This window comes from Plectropomus leopardus, chromosome 19, assembly GCF_008729295.1.
Source record: "Plectropomus leopardus isolate mb chromosome 19, YSFRI_Pleo_2.0, whole genome shotgun sequence".
Classification (NCBI taxonomy): Eukaryota; Metazoa; Chordata; class Actinopteri; order Perciformes; family Serranidae; genus Plectropomus; species Plectropomus leopardus.
In genome coordinates, this window is record NC_056481.1 from 15,210,035 (window position 1) to 15,232,112 (window position 22,078).

At 39.0% G+C, this 22,078-nt stretch overlaps 2 protein-coding genes across 2 annotated transcripts; one reads left to right on the forward strand and one right to left on the reverse strand.

Moving 5' to 3' along the window:
• Window positions 1–70: 70 nt before the first annotated feature.
• Window positions 71–8,663, reverse strand: pelo (pelota mRNA surveillance and ribosome rescue factor). Its single transcript, XM_042507345.1, has 13 exons — window positions 8,437–8,663; window positions 7,692–7,784; window positions 6,207–6,357; window positions 5,672–5,762; window positions 3,833–3,996; window positions 2,308–2,368; window positions 1,894–2,055; window positions 1,765–1,811; window positions 1,599–1,672; window positions 1,439–1,510; window positions 1,073–1,147; window positions 936–967; window positions 71–551 (listed from the first exon to the last, which is right to left on the reverse strand). The coding sequence occupies exons 1-13, from the start codon at window positions 8,475–8,477 to the stop codon at window positions 457–459; spliced, it is 1,158 nt and encodes a 385-aa protein (XP_042363279.1). The 5' UTR covers window positions 8,478–8,663; the 3' UTR covers window positions 71–456.
• Window positions 8,664–8,986: 323 nt separating this feature from the next.
• ppp1cab (protein phosphatase 1, catalytic subunit, alpha isozyme b) lies at window positions 8,987–19,628 on the forward strand. The gene is made up of 7 exons (XM_042507346.1): window positions 8,987–9,409; window positions 11,392–11,523; window positions 12,967–13,197; window positions 13,594–13,698; window positions 16,446–16,669; window positions 17,199–17,333; window positions 18,748–19,628. Exons 1-7 carry the CDS (start codon window positions 9,355–9,357, stop codon window positions 18,838–18,840), a joined length of 975 nt encoding a protein of 324 aa, XP_042363280.1. The 5' UTR covers window positions 8,987–9,354; the 3' UTR covers window positions 18,841–19,628.
• Window positions 19,629–22,078: the final 2,450 nt, after the last annotated feature.

Genomic DNA, 22,078 nt, shown 5'->3' on the forward strand with positions numbered 1-22,078 from the left:
TACATCTTGCTTCAACTTGTGTTTCATTCATGTGTGATGACAATGTGACAAACTGAAACAATGCAGGTGGTTGAATGCTTGTTTTTTAATTGCAAGAAAGTTATATTGTATATACACTTGGAAAGAAAAATCTTTTTTTTTTTTCTATTGCTAATATCAGTCAAAATTTGAACTGTTTTCATTTGGACTTGGCAACAAATGTTACATTCCTTTTCATTGGCATTGTTAAGCTGCACCTTTCAAACCCATAGCCACCTTCAAACCAAAAGCATCAAAACGACACACAGAAACAGGTGCGTAGACTGTAAAGAGGTGTGGATGTTGCAGAGATGGAAAACACAGCAGCTTTATTGTTTCATAACACACTGAGTCAATGCATTCTTTTGTTATCTGCAACACTGATCGACCTCCATCTTCTTTTCTCCCAAAAATAGCTCTCCGTTTCACCGCTGTGGATCAGTCTTCGCCTGAGCTGCTGTCTTCCTCGGCCTCTGACAGGTCGGCGATGGGAAACCGCAGAATGGCAGCCACCCCGCTCAGCTGAGTCAGTTCTGAGGAGACAATCAAAGACACATCACAAAGGTAGCAAACAGCCAGAACTTAAGGCTGACTTCAGTAAATTCCTCCTACAGTCATCGGACATTTGCACTGCAGACCTGAAAGTACGTTTGCATTATTTTAATCATACTGGTGATTACAAGTGAGGCAGAATAATGTGACAAACCCTGCAGTGTTGCACTCATTTTAAGGTAAAATGTGAAGTTGTTACACAAAATCAATCCCCCTGATCTGGACAGTGAAGCCAACGCTCCACAGAGTACCTTCAATTAACCATTAACCTAGGCTTGATTAATGATTTTGTCAGATAAATAGTGTAGATATGTGCTCTAAAAAACTTTGAACTTTAAACAATTCAGAATGGTTTTATAACTTACGTTCACCGGACACGTGAAGGCTTGAGAATATTCTGCATGAAAAAGAGAAAACTCATCAGCTGAATGCCCGACAGAGGATCTTCTGACAGCTCTGAGCGAATGTTAACACAGTCGGTCTTTTAAAAGATGACTAGTACCTGACGTTGCCGCCGTTGTCTCTCACGTTGTCCACCAACCGAACGTAACGACTCCTTGTGGGGACGTCCTGATGTCTGGACGTACACGCGAAGACACACAAAGCAGTGTTACACAGAGTGGGTTTGATTGTTCCTGACATCACTGATGCATTTAAAGCCATTAGAGTTACAGGATTAAGTGAGATGATGTGAATGAGAATCTAAACCTGTAAGTGTGTAATTTTCATGTGATTTTAGCATTTTTTTTAATTGTTCTGATGGCATATGTTTTTGATTGTATAGAACCTCTTATATAACACACAGTCAGCCAAACTATGCCATACAGTTAATTGAATTAGATAACCTAAAGAACGTCTCAGTCTGTACCTGAACAGCTTATCGCTTATCAACAAGGTGTCGATGGCGAGGGCGTCGGCAGCTTTCTCCACATGAGCCAGTCTGTGAGAATGCAAAGATACAAAGGTTGTTGATTATCAGAGTGCATGAACGGGGACTGCGTTGGTCACTTCTTGTCGACTGCTCTCACCCATAGAAGGCTCTGTCAGACTCATGCTGCAGCATCTTGTAGAAATCTTCCAGGGCTTTCACCTCTCCTGCTGCCTGAGAGTTAAACATAAACACCAGTTAGTCACTTTGTTTGACTTGAGAGCATTTGTTTAAAAGACGATGACACATTACAGAGGTATAGTTACCTTGGTGTCAGAAAGCCTGCTTGTCACAGTGGGATCAGAAAGGATTTCTGCAAAACAATAAGCATTTCAATGAGTTTTCACCCTGATGATATTTGATCGTATTTATTCTTACAGCCCACTAGCTCCTACCTTTGAGTGAGTACTTGTGACCTGATGATGAGTGGACCAGCATGAATTTGGGTCGATTCTCCAGCAGGAGCTTGTTGTCCTGTCGCACCGCCTCTTTATAGAGGTACGTGATGAACTGGTCTTTCACAAACCCTGGACTGGCGACCAAGATGCACTTCACCACTAGAGGGCAAGGGAGGCAAATCTAAACTTTTTTCATGTATCATTTAACAGAAGCGAGCGGAGACTGTGAGGCAACAATAATAAACCACAGTTCCATAAACATGACGCAGTGCAGCAGATGAGAAGCTCACAGCAAAGCAACAAATGTGTGGGAACAAATTAAAAAGGGAGAAGTGTGTGACACAAAACAGGAACATACTGTATGTGTGTGCATGTGAAAGTGTGTATGTGTCTACACAGCAGCAGCAGTACCGTCAAAATTGATGTGGCGAAGAATCGCCTGCATCACCGCCTCATAGAACCTCTCCAGCGCCTGCAACAGAGACACCGTTTGACAATCAGCCCGCATGACTCATCCGCTAGGTCCCGATACTGTGTGTGATTATTTCTGTTTTCAAATCACACCTATCTTACACTCATGACTAAACAAAAACGTTATTATGCATCCAACACACTCTTACTCTTGCCTTTATGTTGATTCTTTCTGAAAATCCACTGTGTTATTTGTTTGCTCAATATTTTTAAAATGGCTCAATTTAAAAATGTGACTGTTTTGTAAATTCATTTTAAAGTTATTGATTTACTCTGTTTTACTTACTGGAAATGTGATAATATATTTAAAAGTCTTAAGTGTGTATATCAGCCTAGTTTGTTCAATTTGAGTGCTTCTGCTCCTCAAGAAGTCTCTCAGAAGTTCAATTTCGAGAAATTTGATTTAGTCAGATTTCAGTAAACATGTTTAGATCTATTTTAAAAATCAACTTTTAGTCAGATAAACACAATAATGCGACTTTTATTTTGCCATCGGTATATCCCAGTGTCCTGCACAGGTCCAGTTTTACCAGGCCGCACCCATCTGCACCCGACCCCACCCGCAAAGCTCGAAGGTAAGTAATCCATAATTATCTCCAACTGAAATTCTGACCCGCCTCACCCTGTTAATACAAATCCTGTGAAACATCTGAGGCTGAAAAGTGAAGCCAGTGCAGAAGTGCCAAAAAACTGCAGTTCGTCGAATGGCCACTTGAGGCTGGCTCCAAAACAGAGTCCCTGCAGACCTCATGTTAAAATGCCCAACTTTACAGCAGAAATAAACATGTTTACAACCTGGTACAAAAAACATTTTGGCCTCTATAGCTAATTTAAACATTCACAAGTTCAGCCATAATGCTGAACTTGAGGCTTCAAAACAGCAGTCCCCTAACCAGTGAGTGACGCTGCAATGGCTACGTCCATTATTATACGATCTATGGATCCCATCCATGATTCAACACCCTGTTTTGCCATTACGCCATTTTCCATACTGAACTGTCTCATTCAGATAAGCAAACAAATCCCTCAGTCAGCCTCCACTTTCTGATGTAATGCAAAGTGACACAAAAATAGCCCATTTTGTATTAATCATCTGTTCGTATATCCAGAGTTAATGCCCTGTCGCTATCAGTCAGCTGCATCCTCAACTCCACACCGATGTTTTATTGAACGTCCTCTGCATATATTATTACTCTGTCACGTGATACCCTTTTCAGATCAGGCAGAAACGACGCTCAGCCGTGGGCACCTATGATTATTTCTGTTCTCACCTAATTCCCAACTCCATTTAGTTTGTTTTTACCCGTGCCCGCCGGCGGGTACCGGACCAGGTGCAGGACTCTGGTCTATCCACCATCCATTCTTTCATTCATTCGATCTTAACATTTTAATCTTCTCTGAAAAAATCTACTGTTAAAAACAACATTTACTCTCTGGGCCGTGCGGTTACAGAAAGCTCGCCTACCTTCTCGTGCTGAGTGCAGCTCCCCCGTCTCTTGCGGGGAATGGTGACCTCCACTTTTGCACGAAGCAGAGTCATGGCGGGGGTCACCAACACCAGATTGGCTAAACCCTCCTGCATCACCACAGCTGCCACATCTGCTTTCTGGGTTGCATCGCATGCCTGCTCTGAAAGGGGAAGACAAAGCGAGGATAAATGTGAGGCGGTGGGTACTTTGTGGTGCTATCAGGAAATATTGTATTGTTCTAGTAACTGTAGCTGGGTTTAGTTATTACTGAGAATTTCAAAATCAATTTCTACATGAATGTGACTGTGGTGATGATTACAGCAGCAATGACTCAACGGACCTCCGCTCCTTCAAATGCATGAACCCCATCTGTCAGTTACTTTCCTCCTGTTTCTCCCGATTCTGTTCCCATGGCAACCCTCTCTCTTTTTGTTGGAAATGTAAATAAATTAACAAGAGGATTGTGCAATTTCTGTAAAAGAAAACCAGCTTATGTGTCAACCTGTCTCTTATTATGTCTGGAGAGAATCATTGTGGCCTGCAGTTAAAAACAACAGTTGTATGTCAGTAGCAGACATAAAAAGAGACAAAACAAAAGCAAGAACACCCAATCTGGAAACTTTCAAGCAAAGGGATTTAAATAACTTGTCAAAACTGCTCGTTCTCATCACTGTGCAACTTAAACATGATCTCAGCTCTTCAACATCTGTAAGCAATTTTAAGATTTGGTCTCTCTGTGTTGTTTGACCCGTATTGGCTCAGTTCACAATTACTTGTTTGACAGAAGGAGGCAAAGGTCAGAGTGAAAACATTTAAATCTATTTGGCAGAAAGCTTAAGTTGTGCAAGATTACAGCGGTTAATAACGGTATTAAAACCAAATGCACAGTTCAGAACAGTCAAATATGAAAGCACCCTAGAGTCATCAAAACAAGCAAACTTCTCCAAATATGGAATACTGTTTGAACTCTAGAATTTGATTCTGTGGTTTCTTCATTTTTTCAGTGGAGAAAAAAAAAAATCATTTTCACAATATGGTGCTCATCAAATAACTGCACCAGGAACAGCTGAAATGTCTTAATCCTCTTTAAGGAGAACTGTTGGCAGTCTGTTGAGGGTGTGAACAAATCTGAATTTAAATACCAGAAATGACTGTAACATGTAGTTTTATGTGTATAAGGAAATAAATGCTGAGATTCGGACAGCTGCTGAAGTTCATGAAATTCTGTCTGGTAAACGAGATACTGTTTACCGGCCCTGGCTGCTGACGTGCAAGTGGGAAGAGTGAGCAGGGTTCCTACAGCTTAAGGCAAGTGGGATTTAAGATTGTTTTAAGACTTCTTTAATGCCACTTGGAATGAAATTTAAGGCCAATTTTACAGAGGCTAATACTGACGGAAAAATCCTGTACCTGCATCAATGACTTAAGATTAAGGGGAAAGCTCTTTTATTTTTCACTTTTATTTTTTTTTATTGTAGCATAAAACATGACTCTTTGCCGATGTTAATGCAAAGGGCATTCTATAAATTACAATTATTATTTTTAAGTTACCAATTATTTTGAGCTTCTGCAATGCAAAGTCAGAAAGAAAAAGATTTTTTAGACTCCTAACAGATTGATAGAAGGCATTTTAATGCCATTCAAGGCCTTGTTTTTTTAGAATTAATGGATTTAATGCCTTTTAAGACCTTTTAAGGATCCACGGGTACCCTGAGTATAAGATCCTAAATGAACCAAACCCACTAATGAGACAAAGTAGCATTTTTTGCTGTAATTATTCTGACTGAGTGAAACAATTGTGAACTACACAAACGCAAACAGTAGCGCTCGCTTACCAATTCTATCAAGCACGACGCTGTCCCAGCTCTTTTTAGCCAGAGTGAACTTCCTGTTGAGCTCGAGTTCAATCGTGTGGTAAGCCCCCATCTGATGAGTGCAGAACAGAGCACGATCACAACAGCTACTTATCTCAAACAGGAGTAAACGTTTAGACAAATGACAACGAATAGTGTGGCCGGCCGATGACGGCTAGCAGAAGGGACAGAAAGTGTTCTGATTGTGGCAAATACATTTGTGTGTGAACAATCTTGAGATTTTTGTGCAAGAAGAATAATAAATTGCACTGTTGTTATTTCTTATCATATATTTCTAAGTATGTTAGTCAATATATAGTAGACACTGACTGTCCACAACGACCAACCATATTAAAAGTGTTTTTCGGTTAAATACACATATATATAATGATCTCCAATTACTACTAAAATCTTAATTTCAATCCTTGCTTTCCTAATTGTATTACTTCTGCCCTCTGTTCCACTTCAAAACATGCATAAATGTGACATGACAACAGACGCAAGGTAAATCTCAGACCTTGACATACTGGTTCTCCTCTATGTTAGTGCCCTTTACTCTCAGCTGGCAGGCCTGGGAGTCAAAGTCAATAGTCTCCACGCTCAGGGTCAGAGTAGTCCGAACTCTGGAGCTGCCCACACTTCCAGTGGTGGACTCGGTCTGCACCTTCCTGTAGGAACAGGGGAAGGGGACTTTAAATTTTTTTTTTTGGAAGGGGGGACTAGATAAATACTGAGAAAGAGTAAAAAGCCTGATGTACTATCATTTGCAAACTGAGATTGAGAATGTAAATCTTGCACCATACTTGCATTTGTGTCATGCAAAAGCATAAAGCTGCACTACAGCTAAATCAAAAGTGCTTGGGTGCTAGGTTTTAACAATACAGAATCTGTCACTATTAGTTAAATTGTGAAACTTAGAAATTTAAAGAAATAGTATATAAATATATTGTTTACTGGCTCAAAAGCATATATTGGTACAATCTTTCCTTATAGGAATTATTTGAAAATGTTCCACTTTTTTATCAGTTAGTCAGAGTGTGTAACATTGAATTCACAAAGAAAATGTTGCTTTTCATTGCATGCGTGCACAGAGAACAGAGAATCCAAAAAAACATATGTTAGTATGAGTTCCACTTGAGCGGAGTTCAAATGCAAACCTAAGCCCTGGCACGCTGCTCAGCCGTGCATGAGACTGCTGTACTGACATGCTTTATATCCTAATGTTTTAGTGAAAATGTATGTGTGTGGAAGCAATGAACGTAGGACTGGATAAATGAGACTTGGATCATACTGCATAAGTTGTGTGAGAGTTTGTAAAAAGATGTGATATCTAGTTTTGCTGTTGTTCATGAAGAATATTCACCATTCACCATGGAGGCATGCAAGAAAAAGTTTTCTTTACAAGTTCAAGGTAAAATGTCGTGAGTACTCCTTAAACATCATCTTCACAGAAACTTTACAAAAGGTATTATATGCTACTGGGGTTCCTATGATGATCAAAATATGTGTCTGAAACAAATTTAAAGCATGTCTAAGGCTGAGAAGGTTCAAGACAAAGCCAAAAATATGTATGTCTTGCAAAAGCAGAATTCTTGCAAAACCAGAAGCTGTGTGTAAATAAAGTTATCTGTTGCAACGCTCCATTTCAGATGTCAAGTTAACACAAAGTCAACTTGCTTGCGTGGCTGCATTAGTTGCTGCGGGTGTCTACCAAATCTGATGAGTGGTTGGTTGAAATGAAGTTGGCTGGAAGCTAAACTTTGCGTAGCTTTACCTTGATATTATTCAAAGGCAAGAGAAAGAGTCGAATATTTAAGTTTTAATCAGCTAATGGGAGAATGAAGCACCTAAATGAAATGGGTCCAGAAAGATGCTGCATTGCCAATCCTGCAATGCTGCAACATAATAACATCCTTCTCCATAAGACAACAACTGTCAGCTATTTCTGGGTGCACTGCAGGGCTTCAACTGTCACCTTTATGTGACAGACGTTAGTGGTTACCTGATAGTGGAGGCTCTCAGACTGTCTCCCACTTGCAGCAGGTTGTAGGTGTGCCACATATCCTCCGCCTCCTCTGGCATCAGAGTCACCTGACTGAAGAAGTACATGCAATCAACAGACCAGGTTCAGAGTTGATGTCATGTTGGTGATAAATCAAGATTATCACAAAATTTAACTGTGGATATGCTAAATGTCCGCTAAATACATGCCAACCACTGTGAACAATGGCACAGATGGTGCAATGAATTCACAACTTTTGGATACTACTAGGTAGTACTTGATGTTTAGCTCTGTACATGATCTGAACCGCGTTGAAATCAACCTGATCTTTAAATTTGAGTGCTTTCAATATGTCAAAAACTGGGTTTGTTGGCTCTCTCCAAGTGGTTTTGTTTACAACTCTTACGGCTTATTGTTATGATTAACGATCACCCACGCTGCTACAGTAATTACATAGTGTACATTGGTTATAATACAATCGGCGTTAGTTTTGTTTACTTTGTTTTCGTTAAAGCTCTGTCATCAAAGCAAAAGCTATTCCCAAGGTGTCTGTGTACTGTATGGCTCGTGTCCTGTGTGTTATTACATATTAACTACAATTGAGACTATTTCCGCAATCCAAACCTCCCTAAGTCTTCTCCTGTTGATATAGTTGAATTCTAATAACATCTAGAATAAAGTGACACGTTTAATCAGCTGCTAAACACCATGCTGGTTAGCTTGCTAACATTAGCCAGTCACTCACCCGGCATTATCTTTTTCAATGTCTTTATGGAGCAGCTTCATGGTCGGATGGTTGTATAGGATAAACAACAGTACTAATAGCGTAAAATAGATCGTTTAGCGTTTATCTGAGTAAGAGTCATGTTTATCTTACAGAGAATTAGCAAATTAGCTAAGCCATCTCTCAACTTCAGAATGAATCACTCGGTGCGTGTTGCCAGGCGCTAGGACATTGCGTCATGCCAAAATACGTCGTCAATTCTTCCCATCTTGGTCACTTCCGTGGGTGTCGCTTCACTGCGCAACAAATACAGAGCGATACAAACACGAATATTTGATTAAATGTGCATAAAGGCGGCTAATCTTGCATTGTTTGACAAAATCTTTAATTTAAGGCCAACTTAACTTGAAATATATCCGTGAATGTTTGTCCTTTTTACATTGTGGTTTGAGATAAGTAAATACTAACCGACGTTGGAAACAGCCAATCAGGGAGAATAAAGGCTCCATACATCCCACCTACTAGCAAAACTGACCAATGGGGGCGTAGGAACAGACAGACCTTTTCCGTTCAACCTCGCTTTGAGCTAACGCTCCTCTAGCCTTTTTTTTGTCGATGGCATGGTGCTAGCAGCTACGGCAGAAATATCGTTGTCACGAAAAAATACGAATGCTTAAAGTTAATTCGGATATTTAATGGAAAAAAGTAACTGACGCGAATTTCTGAAGTACATGACAGCCATCACATCTTTAACAATTCAGCACCGAGCCTCACATTTTGAGGTTGCCAATTCTGCCCCAAGGTTAGCTAGCTAGCGGGCTAACGATAGCCGATTAACGCAAAACTAGTTGAGCTAACTGTAACTCGGTAGCCAGTTAATAGTAACAAAGTCGTGAATTCGTAGGAGTGATAAGAAACCGACCATAATACAGGAATAGCATGGCCGAAGCAGACAAGTTGAACATTGACTCCATTATACAACGTCTACTGGAAGGTAAGACAGTATTTCGCTCGATATTTATTCACCGAGGTAGCCATTTTAGCTAACGGCGGCTAGACAACGATAGCCTCCTTTGCTGTTACCCTCAGTTCATCTGCTACTTACTAACAAAACAGGTTAGTGAGCGCCAGATATGTTTGGTTAGCATCCTTCTCGCAGCAAATTTACTTTTCGCAGCCCCTTTTAAATGCATAGTAATAGTTTTATTTTCATGATTTACTTCATTAGAGTCGGCGTCGCTGACCTGGAGTTGTGTGTATTGGATGTAACCAGACCAATACACACATTGTGTAAATTCGTCGTCCAGAACTTTATCATTGTTGAAAGAATATTAGGACAAAACTTACCTTTCTAGCTTGCCCAATGTTTAGGCAATGACTTCATATTTAAAATGCATCGTGAATTGAAAATTGGAACATAATTGCATTGCTTTATATCATCAGGTGTCATCTTTTGTCATAGTACATTTGGTCCTGAAGTTGTGTTTTTTTCTTGATGTTAAAAGAATTGTGCAAAACTCTTACGCCACTAAAGATTTGTTGTCTAAGGAAAGTTGTAATGATGATATATTTATTTACACTTTCTTTTTGAAGATACAAAGAAAGAATACAGAGAACATGTACAAACCAAAAAAAAACCGAACAAAATGACTTCTTCAGACTGAAGTCAGTATTTAGTGTGAAACATGGAATGATACAACTATAACAAAAGATAGCTCAAACAGTCAAGATTGAGATTTGGACACGTCTTCAATGAAATCTGGTGTTCATACTCCAGAAGGTCAGTATTGTAAATCTCATTTTGTCTGCCCAAGAGAGTTCAAGATATGTTAAGTGGTAAGGGGGTCTCACTAAATACTTGCAACTTTAGCCTGTTAAGTGTTGTTTTACCCTGAAATATTTGTGTTTTTAATGCCGTATACATAGTTCCTGTATGTTCTGGTTGTATTTTAGCAAAGAGACTACGGAGAAATAAATATGTGTGATCATTATAACCTTGCTAAAATAACAAAGGTTAAGGTGGCCTAAGACTTTTTCATAGTACTGTACATCAAAACGAGTTGTATTTTGAGGGCGGCCTCAGAGATGTACATTACAAAATGTCTTATGTCATAGAAACAACACTGTGGGTTGTTTCAGAAAGTGATCCACTATTCAGTTTTCACTATCCGGGGCAGCTTCAAGATTTGTTTCAAGAGGCTGTCCTCATGCCCTTTGGCTGAATTTAGGGGTATACTAGAATAAAAAAACAAATAATGACTAAAAAACCCAGCATTGTGAACTTAAATTTCAGATTTTCACTTGTCGTTGCATATTCAGCACTCAAATTTCCATCGAAAAAGCTTCAGCAACAGCTTCCATTTCTTCTGCATTTCAACCTGTAAATCAGGCATCTTTTACATAAAAGCATAACTGCTCAGATGATGGAGGGAAGAGTCCATGAGTGAATACTAAGCAGTGTGCACGCTACATATAAACATGTGCCAACTGTCCATGGCAGTCTGCCTTATTTTGCTCAGAACATGTGAATTCTATTTTAGGGCGTATTTTTCCCTCTTATGAATCACATTTACAATCTTACTCTTATACCATTTATTTGAACTCATATTTTGGGCTCTATTCTTGAATAACAGATGAAATTAACAGGAAATTCTGCTGTTTTTGTGGTCTTTTGTTTCGAGTGTGGTGTTTTTAATTGTTGCGTTTTTCCCTCATAGTGAAATGCTCCAGACCTGACAAAAATATCATTTTGCTCAGAACATGTAAATTCTATTTTAGGGTGTATTTTTCCTTTAAGGAATAATACCCATAATTTCATTTGCCTGTTCCATCAAAAATACTGTCATAATTTCAACGCATATTTTTGCACACTGTTTTTGAATAACAGATGAGTATGAATAATGAACTCTGCTGTGTTTACAGGCTTTCATTTCCAGTGTGCTATTTCTCACTCTTGTTGCTTTTTTCTTTTCACAGTGAAAGGCTCCAGACCTGGCAAAAATGTTCAGCTGACAGAGAATGAAATCCGTGGTCTCTGCCTCAAATCCCGGGAGATCTTCCTCAGCCAGCCAATCCTGCTTGAACTTGAGGCGCCCCTCAAGATTTGTGGTGAGGCTTAGTTGTGTTCTTTAGAGTCAGGGGAATTCTCATGTGCGGTCACATAGCATTTACAAACACTCTTAGATGGCTGTTGAAGCTTATAGTGCTGGACTATAATGCGAAAGCTTACATTTATTTTATTAAGAGGTGGGATTCTGCAGGCGCCTCGTGATTCGACTCCGATTCAGAGCCAGAGGACTAATTGCTACTTTTAAAATGTAGTGTATTTTAATGACCAATAATTGAAATAAACAAATTTACGTCTATTATCTTGCATTACTACAAAAGTAAATAAATGGAAGGGATGTGTGGTAGTTTTTCCTCCAACTCCAGTTGTAAGGGTGTAGTATGGTTCCTTGTTGTGTTCCTAAAATATTTTAGTTTAATCAGACACAACTTGCATACAATGTGGCTCTTGTTCAGGTCCCTTTTCCCTTCAAGGAACATACAGCCTTGTCTTAAGTTGTAACTGGTGATTGTGATTTTGAGAATCGGGTTTTAAATTTCTGATTGCAGACTTTATTGCATCGAGACATAACCTCCCAAGAAGGATTCAGGATGCATCTCAGGATTGATTACCTCCCGCCTTTACAGTAGATGGCTGTGACTTTGCTGCATAATTACACAACTATAGGGCTGAGCTGATAAAACTGGCATGTTAGAGCAGTGCTGTTTTGCACTTCAAGTCTCTGCGGTGTTGCCCTCCTGTGCCACACTGCTGATGTCACTTAATGAAGACATTAGATTAAAGGAACAGAAACTCAGAAACTAGCCTAGATTGCGTTTTGGTGAGAATCACCACCATCCTCACACTGAATTTAATTTTGCTTATTAAACCTTTGAAACCTGAGCAAACTCGCTTGATTTCTTACAAGAACATGGGAAGAGGGTGATGAGCAACTTAACAAAAATTTAACAAAATTAACCGAAAACAAGCAAAAATAAGAAAATGACCTCTAAAGTGCTAAAAATGCATATATATGTCCTTTCTTTTTTTCTGCAACATAATTTTAAATATATAATCAAGGAAATTATTAATATAATTTTCCCAGATTTTTTCCCCCCCATTTCCCGATAATATATAGTTTTGGGGACATTTGTTGCCAAGGTGCGCATCATGTTTTTTCCCCATGTTTTGAAGTTAATCAAAACAGTTATCAAGCTTTCAGAGGTTTAAACAAAAAAATCGCCTGAATGCAGCACAAAAAAATTAATGTGACATTAAAGGGTTAAATTAGTCTCATCAGCACACACAAAAAAAACAAGTCAAGCAACACTTGAATAACAGAGTGTTCATTTAAAATACTGCATGGCCAATCACGGTATGAAGTGTTAATTTGCAGGGTGCCAAGTGCTGTTGTACCTCCATCCAAGTCTCTTACCTTTTGTTGTGCACATACACACAGCATGATTATCACACCTTTGACCAACGTTGCTGTTTCCATTCACCAGGTGATGTTCATGGGCAGTACTATGATCTGCTGAGGCTGTTTGAATACGGGGGCTTTCCACCAGAGAGCAACTACCTGTTCCTGGGGGACTATGTAGACAGAGGCAAGCAGTCCCTGGAGACCATCTGCCTGTTGTTGGCATACAAGATCAAATACCCAGAAAATTTCTTTCTGCTGAGAGGAAACCATGAGTGCGCTTCCATTAACAGAATATACGGCTTCTACGATGAGTGTAAGTCACGTGACATGCATACAGATACACACAGACAAAAATCTTACCACTGTTTGTGGTTGCCAGTCGTTTGCTGCATATGTGCAGCCATTGTGTTTGTTTAGATTTTTTAAATGTTAAAACTGAAAGCGTGTGACGAGTGGACCCAAAAAAATGAAACTGACTTACTTGAAGTAACAAAAGCTACAGCTTGGATAAGTTCTCAGTACACCAGGCTTTGGGCTAAGCAGCACAATAAGACAGTATGAGCAGTGAGTAATCACATGCCTTTCTCTGCTTTTCACAGAGCCAGGTTTATGGAAAATGTTGTGTTTGTTATGTAATAGGTGCAGCTGTTGTGATTTTATTGGTCTCAAGATTAGATTGTGACCAAGCAATTGTGGTTTCCTCTCACAGGTAAGAGGCGATACAACATAAAGCTTTGGAAGACCTTCACTGACTGCTTCAACTGTTTGCCTGTTGCAGCCATTGTTGATGAGAAGATCTTCTGTTGCCATGGAGGTATTCTCATCAAACAGTTCATTTGGCGTCTGTCCAGAGCACGCACACACAAACTTGCTTCTGCTCTGTGGTTACTGTCAACATGATGGGTAAAGGCCTGGGGGACTATGTGGGATCTAAATTTCTTGTTTGACTATATTTATATATTCTTGTTACGCTATGCAGTCATGGCTGTAGAGCTCTTTTGAAGAACTTATTTCTAATCACACTTTAAGTACTGCTAACAAGCAGACATAGTTTTGATACATAGGTGTAACTTTTGCAGATTTTGCTTATGACTGTGGACTAAATGTGTAGCAAGTTACCATAAACAGTGTCTTTGTTCCAGTTGAGTTGGTGTCATATAGGCTTTAACACAGTTCATATGTCTTACAAATTAGTATACAGTAATGCCTCGTTTCCACTGCATGATTTAACTTGACTCAGCTCACTTTTGGTAACAGGTCCTTTATATATATATATACATACATAAAATTATTTTTGCAATGATTTATTTATTGTTAACAGATTATTATTATACAAACACATTATTTTTGTTTCTAAGGCAGTGGAATGACATGCAAAGTGGGAAAAACACAATGGCCAAGTCACGTTACATGTAACATGTTACAATAGACGTCTGGGTCAAAATTGTCCTAACTCTGAATACTTTTTGGTTTGTGTTTTTTTCTTTTAATAAGTTTTAGTCATTATAAAACTGGTCTTAAATTGACCAGAAGAGGCATTAAAAAGTCTTAAATCTATCCTGCGTTAAGCTGCAGGAGCCCTGGATAAAACCCCTCAGTGTAGAAGGGACTCACACTTGATAACAATAGCTGCACTATGTGAAACTGCCATGCCACCATCTTTAATAGGGCTGTGGGCTAACATTTCCACTTGTAGTATTGGTGCTACCAATTTTTGAGTGGGCCGCACCAATAAATAGTTTTGTCCCATTTTTTTATTTTATTGTTTTGTTGTTATTATTTAAATTATTTTCTAAAAACATTCTGATAGCCAAAACCTTTCTTCTTTTGATAGATGCACTACTTTGGCTGAGATGCCGCTGCTTCTTTCTGTCTGCAGCAGTCACCACTCTGTAGCTTCGCTCAGTGTCCCACCCACAGCACTAACTGATTGGTTACACATCACTAGTAATAGCCTTTTAACAACAAAGGTCACTGTGCCGGGAACAGGCCAAATTGGAGCTGCTCCCACGAGGGTGTGGAGCTGTGTCAAACGCAAGGAAGCAGATATTACTTAAGCTGGTCATAAACAACACCTTGATACTGAAGTTGCTAAAACAACCAGTGTTTCCGTTGGTAACGCTCTGCCAATAGCAGCCTAATAGTAGTCACTGTGTGTAACTCGAGTTGTATGAGTATGAGAACTACAAGGAAAGGAAGGGGGAGTGAGATGGAGCCCAGAAATGGTGAGAGATGTGACGGGATGTCATTTCACAATACAGACATTTCATACACCAGATCTATATTGCACACCTGCCAATCTGCCTTTAACCCGTATTAGATCAATATACGAGTCAGGTCGAGTAGAGTGGTGCCACACCATGCTGTGGAAATGCATCAGAAGTGAGCTGTTACTGGTCTTAAACAACGGAAAATTCAAGCAAATGCCATGGTCAGTCACTCACAAAATACTCAGCCCAGAGAGACGCACAATTTAAAGAAGTGAATTTCCATGTGCTGAGATCTTGACAATTTTAAGAATATGTAAAGGCAGCGAGTGCAGATCAAAGAATAAACAAGCACATTTGTTTAGAAACAGAATGAAAGTAATACAAATGTGAATAACAGATGCCATTTGTTTAATTTTGCACACTTGTAAAACAGGAAGAGAGAGAGAATAAAATGGGCCTAAGGGTTCAGACAATGTGACACCAACACTTAGCTATCTCATGTCTTTGAGACCCAGCAAAAAAAAAAAAAAAGGCACTGATAATCATGAGGGCAAACACCACCTCCCTCTTTGAACATATTAAGTTACATAAGACAGAACGCAGTGAACGGATATTGCATGTTTGCAGGAGTTTTTCCATCTGTTGAAGACACTGTAAGCCCCTAGCCACAATTTAAAAAGTAGACTGGCTTTTTTAAAGTTCGGAAAATACTAAAAAAATTATGAATTTGCCAGAAACAAAGATGACAGGTTTAGATGTCTTGTATTGTTTGGCCATCAATCCAAAACCGGAAGATATTTATTTCATAGTCTTATCGAACAAAAGCGAAACAACGCCAAATTTTCATGTTTTAGAAGCTGCAAATTGGGAATATTTGGTATTTTTGCTGAAGTGACTCAAATGATTATTGAAATGCTTGCTGATTAATTTTTGGTTGATCAGTTGATTGTTTCAGCTTTAAAAATCTGTGTACAAGCCTGATTTCCCTCTGTTCCCTCACTTTATGTTGTTTGTAATGAAACGGTTGCAGTGTTCCATATTTAACCTTTAGCGTAATGCAAGATTACGGTAGATTATATTATTTTCTGTAGCTTTTTGACTTAATATAGCTCTAATATGCATTAGTATGTGACATTTTATCTACCATCACGTGTTTCCTCTCTGTTCATGTTGCCAGCAGCTGAAATTATGTTTACAGTTTGAATCTGATGTGTTTGAAAAACGCCTAGCGTGTGGGGCAAGAATTTTGTCTCTGGCAGTGAAACCAAATCCAGACTTCAGAACATCAGAAAACGCACTGGGTGATTTTCTGCTCTCTAACATTTATCTGTTAAACATTGAACTCCTCCAGGCCTATCCCCAGACCTCCAGTCTATGGAGCAGGTGCGAAGGGTCATGCGCCCCACTGATGTGCCTGACCAGGGCCTCCTCTGCGACTTGCTGTGGGCTGACCCAGACAAGGATGTGCTGGGCTGGGGCGAGAACGACCGTGGTGTCTCCTTCACCTTTGGCGCTGACGTGGTCACAAAGTTCCTCCACAAACACGACATGGACCTCATTTGTCGGGCCCATCAGGTCAGTGCACAACCTTGATCCTAAGGTTATAGGTGTAGGAATGAGAAGCATAAATAAAACATTTGAATTAAAAAAAGGTAAGCCACCTTCTCTTCTCCATCTGGTTGAATCACCATGAGTTATGGTGAGTTATGGAACTCAGGTATGTTGTTATTGGAAGCGTCTCGAGCCATTTTAAGAGTAGTTTTACTCATAGTTATGTTAAACAAGGTGAATGGTTACCAGGTCTTGTTGGTTTTATTTCCACCCCAGTGTTTTTGTGTTATGAATCTTTCCTCCTCCTTCACATAAACTACTTTTGTAGTTAACGCAAGGTACTTTTATCAAACGTACGTCCACCTGTAAGTGAATATTTGAAGAAAAGTGAGGAACTTCTGAAGTACTTTGAAAGCTCCATGGCCACTTCAGCACAGTTGGATTTCAGCTGAGTTTTACTGATCACCAGGTAGGCAGGCAGGGAAGAAGCAATTGTTTGAAATTACCTTCACTCTTTACAAACAACTTGTTAAACTTGTTAATCTGTTTTCAGGTGGTTGAGGATGGATATGAGTTCTTTGCAAAGAGGCAGCTGGTGACGCTGTTCTCAGCCCCAAACTACTGCGGAGAGTTCGACAATGCTGGAGCCATGATGAGCGTAGACGAGACCCTCATGTGCTCATTCCAGGTAAGCAAGAGACCAGCGAGTCACTCAGATCCACTTTACACCTTGCATTAAATGGCAATATGGCCAAGTGCAAATCTCAGAAGCTTCAATTTTTTCAATTAAGGCAAAATGCGTCACAAAACACCATTGTAGTGTTAGGGAGATGCCCAGCCTACAAATCATAATTCAGATGTGAGGGAATATGGTTGTGTGGTACAGACCACAGAAAAAAAAATCACATTATCATCATCATTTTTTTTTAATCAAAAATGAAATTAAAAAAATTACCATACTCACTAAAATAATTAGAATATTTACATTTACAAGTAGCCATATTTTTTGTTATATACGTTAGAGCCAGTCAGGGAGAACAGCAGGGTAGACAAGGATGAAACAGACCTTCTCAATTGTAAAGACAGCAGCCGACAGAAATACATTAGAGCAGCAGTTTTAGCATCATATGAGAAAGCAAACACAGTGTGCCACAACAGCTTCAGTGTCAGGTGAGGGGGAGCCGATGTTGCTCACTGGTTTGGAACAATCATGCCATTTAGGTATGTCTACCCAGACCAATTACATTAGCTGCTTTAACACAGGTCCTGCAGTACGACTGCAACGACAACCATTCATTACACCGGCTATGCTGTTTTACGCAGAATTAAATAGCAGCAGCATAATGGCACACAGTGTGTGATTGTGGATAGCATGTCAATGTTCTGGGAGCAATGGAAGTGTGATGTGTAACACAACAGCTTCTCTCTCTGGTGTGACAAATAACATGGACGTCAAGCAGAGCTTTCTAAACAATCACAATGACATGACGTAGCAATAAGGAGTAAGGAGCTCCTGGATCTCACTGTCTCCCCAGTCTGCAGACATTTACACTTTCTGTTCTTTTTTAAGTAAGCTGCTAACTCCTGTCCACAAGCCTTGGTGGGTTGCACACGTAACACATCATCCAAACATCACACCCATCCCACCGTTTGGCCCTTTCACACAGACTTTGACTTGCTGCTGTTACTAACTCTGACCGTGACTCTGATCCGAGACAGAATAAGGTAACGTCCGCCTTGAGTGCTCAGTGTAAAAAGTGCTATTTACACTTTACTTCAATGTGGTCACAGTGTTTCCTTGACCCCCTTTAGAGGTGGTTTTGCCAATCAGATCACAGTCTGTCCCAAGTGCGTTTTGGGTGCATTTACACCTGTACTTTCATGTGGTCAAGCACAGGCTCACCAGAGCAGCTCTCTGATTGCAATGCGATCGCCTTAAAGGCATTTTAATGCAAGGTGTGAAGGGGTCTTAGAGCACTCAGATTCTGATAAACACACCTGTCCTACCTATCGTCCTATCAACCTACCTACGTATCAAAATTTTAAACCTTTTTTTGTTGTTGATTTGTGCTAATTTTTTAAATCATTTTTGGCTTTTACAGATTCTCAAACCTGCAGACAAGAAGCTGTTCTATGGTGGAGGGGGCATGGCCTCTGGCCGCCCAGTCACTCCCCCAAGGAAAGCTAAGAAATGACACCAGTAGTTTGCCCTCGACCTCCAACCCACCCCTCCTACCCTCTCTACCTCTCTTCTCCTTTCTTTCACCAAACAGCCAGAAATCAAACCTATACCCAGGGCTTTTTTCCTTTTTTATCTGTACTTCTTAAAACATTTAATGTTACGAATTGTCTGAATGAGTGCGTGCGTGTGCAGACGACGAGCGCGCCTCGTCTGCCGGTGAGCATTAAAATCATGTGTGCACGTGTACATTTTGTGTGAGAGTATTAGAGATTTATACTTTCCCTCTCTCTTACCACTCCTCTATGGAAAGGTTGAAACCACAGTGTCTGTCTGTACAGTAATTTTGACTGAAAAAGCAGGGTTTGGGAGACGGTGGGAGATTGCTGACACGATTAATTTAGCAGCAAACCCCTGCCAGCAGGTGGCGTGTGTGTACTTGTGGAGGGGGGGAAGTATTTTGTTTTCCCTGTCCTCTGTACTGTAAAATCTCAAAACACAGGTTTGTGCATGTGTGTGTGTGCGTGCATGATGTGTCTTGCCAATCTGAGCGTGGCGTCTCGGTGTCCTTGAACAAGAAGGACCTTGTCTCACAAGAGCAAGCACATGCTTACCCACACACACATACACACATACACACACACACACACACACACATGCATATGACTCTTCAGATTCATATGAGCCAGAGCTGTAAAAATCCCATACAGTTTAGGTTTGTACAGATTTGATTACTTGAAAGAGATTTTTTGTGAATTCGTTTTGTAGTCTTTCATCAAGTTGACCAATAAAGCGAGAATCTGAGCTTCTGTGTATGCCAGTCATTTTTATTGGAATTTTGTTTCTGCAATATTATAAAAATAAGTAGATATACAATTAATCCTTTGCATACAGCTGTTTGTTTATCTGGTTACAAGTCCTCAGTACTTTAATCAGTTTATAGGATTGAATTGTCCAAACTTTGCTTGTTGTTATTATTATATACTGAAATACATCCAGCAACTTTTCACAATAATACTTAATTGCAGGGTGTTTTTATTTGATCACAGTTTGAAACAAAACTCGAAGGAATAAAAAGAAAACAACCAGCAGGAAAAGAAGCAGGGTGAAATAAACTTTTTCTAGCATTAAGAGCTTTCAAAATGTATCTGATAATTTTAGACCTGTAATTTATGATTATTTTCAGTATTGTTTCATCTGATGAAACAATACATTAATCAAGTAATCATGCAGTGTGTAATGTGAAAAATGCCTCTTGCAATCTCCTTAAGCCTAAAGTTAGATCAAATTACTTATTTTGGCTATCAACCCCAAATCTAATATTCAGTTAGCTATCATATAAGACTATAAAACGAAAAGCAAATTGTCACATTTTAGAGGAACCAGTAAAATGTGCTTGACATCTTTGCTTTGTTTTGTGACTTAAGCAATAGCATGATCATCAAAATATTTTCTGTTCAAAATCTAATCAATCAAGTGATTGATTTGTGATTCAAGTTTTTTTTTTAACTCCAGTATATAAATATGATGCACACGTTTCCACATGTTCATGCTTTGGTTGGCATGATATCAGATTTTCACTACATGATTATCATTCTAAGTGTTCATGACAATGATGTGATATATAGACAATTTGAGGGAATAAATAGATAGTCAAATACATAATTGTATATATGTATAATGTATTATTAACATATCAATATGGCGTGTTTAAAAAAAAAATCACTAATTGCCAGTACAGATGTATTGTAACATCCCTTGTTCATGCATTTATACACACACACAACCTCACAAAGGCTTTTACCAAAGTGTGCACGTATATGTAATTCTTTCTGTTTGTGTGTTTCTACAAGGTTTGGTCATGTTGTATGAAACCATAAAGAAGTTATGTGCTTTTTTGTTAAAAGTAACTCTCACTGACCCAAAGGGGTGATTGTTGAAGGTAATAAAATATACCAGTGAAATACAAACGCAAAAAGAAGAATCAAATATGACTAAAAAACATACATTCAAGGGAAATACATAAAAGAGACAAATATATTCAACTCTCAGCTCTTAATTGTATTGTGGTTTTTAGTTTATATTCTGTCAAAATGTATTTATATAATTATTACTTGATTTATACTTATTTAATATTGACCACTTTGGTACAGTATGTCTTAGCTTAAACTAAATTACTTTTTATAAATTGTATAAAAAAAATGATGATTTTTATATTCTGTGTCCCTTGATAAAAAAATATTTTTTTCAAACATAAAGTTTCATTAGTGTCTAATAGTTCACTCTCCATTACAAAGACCGTTCAACAAACTCAGAATGTCTGCCTTGACCAAGACTCAAACTAAAGATTAGTTAAGTAATTTACTCCAAGGTGATGCTCTGACATCCACAAGAGGGCTAGTTTAGGCTGAATTGTCTCAGTATGTTCAGCTGTTATCCACAGAGAGGTGCTGATGAGCTCCTTCCACTCCTCCAATCAGAAAATCCACATAACTATGAGACAAAAACACTGAAGAGCTTCGTCTGATAAAGAGCTCATTGCTTTACATTTTACCAATTCAAAACTAACATTTCATGTGCTGGATGTAAACTATAGAAATATCTGTTGTGGATGCTGTCATTTTGTACATAATCATATCTCCATAAATAAGTTTGTATTAGGTTAAATAATCTTTTTGAATGAAAGCAGTATCCATCCTCTGTTGCTTCATAGTGGCTGTTGAAAACTACATCTCTCTGTTACGTTCCTCATTCTATATTTATCAAAAAAGGATCCTGTTTCTTTCTTAGGCATTTCTCTGGCTCTTTTTGCATTCATTCATCTTCCTGTCATCAACACTCTTCTTCAAGATGCTCTGTCTATCACTTTGCCTTCCTTTTACAGGACCAATGAGGTGAGAGGTGAAGGGTAGAGCTGAAGTGGGTTGGTTTAGATTTTAAAAAAGCAGAAACGTTCAAAATGGAAATTGAATTTATGTTATTCCATGTCCTGTAGTTTGATATCTAATCTATATCTGAAATATATAAAGTCCAGTGAAGTGAAAGGTGAAGTCCTGCAGTATGTTGTCCAGAGAAAACACATTAGTCATTAATTGAGAACCCATTCATTTCATAATGTTTCACTGCATAAACAAATACTAACTTACGTGAACCTCCGAACAAAATAATGTGGCTCAAACTAAAAGATGTTTATGAGGCGTAAATATGTAGGCTGATACTGGGCTTCTGACAGAAACCACATTCTAGCTGCAAAC

Bases quoted from the DNA above. Each gene is read 5' to 3' on its own strand.
- ppp1cab (XM_042507346.1), top strand. From the start codon at position 9,355: ATGGCCGAAGCAGACAAGTTGAACATTGACTCCATTATACAACGTCTA. The intron at 9,410-11,391 runs GTAAGACAGTAT...TTCTTTTCACAG, and splicing joins TATACAACGTCTACTGGAAG to TGAAAGGCTCCAGACCTGGC. The intron at 16,670-17,198 runs GTCAGTGCACAA...ATCTGTTTTCAG, and splicing joins TCATTTGTCGGGCCCATCAG to GTGGTTGAGGATGGATATGA.
- pelo (XM_042507345.1), bottom strand. From the start codon at position 8,477: ATGAAGCTGCTCCATAAAGACATTGAAAAAGATAATGCCGG. The intron at 5,763-6,206 runs GTCTGAGATTTA...TGCACTCATCAG, and splicing joins AGGAGAACCAGTATGTCAAG to ATGGGGGCTTACCACACGAT. The intron at 552-935 runs GTAAGTTATAAA...TTGTCTCCTCAG, and splicing joins CCTTCACGTGTCCGGTGAAC to AACTGACTCAGCTGAGCGGG.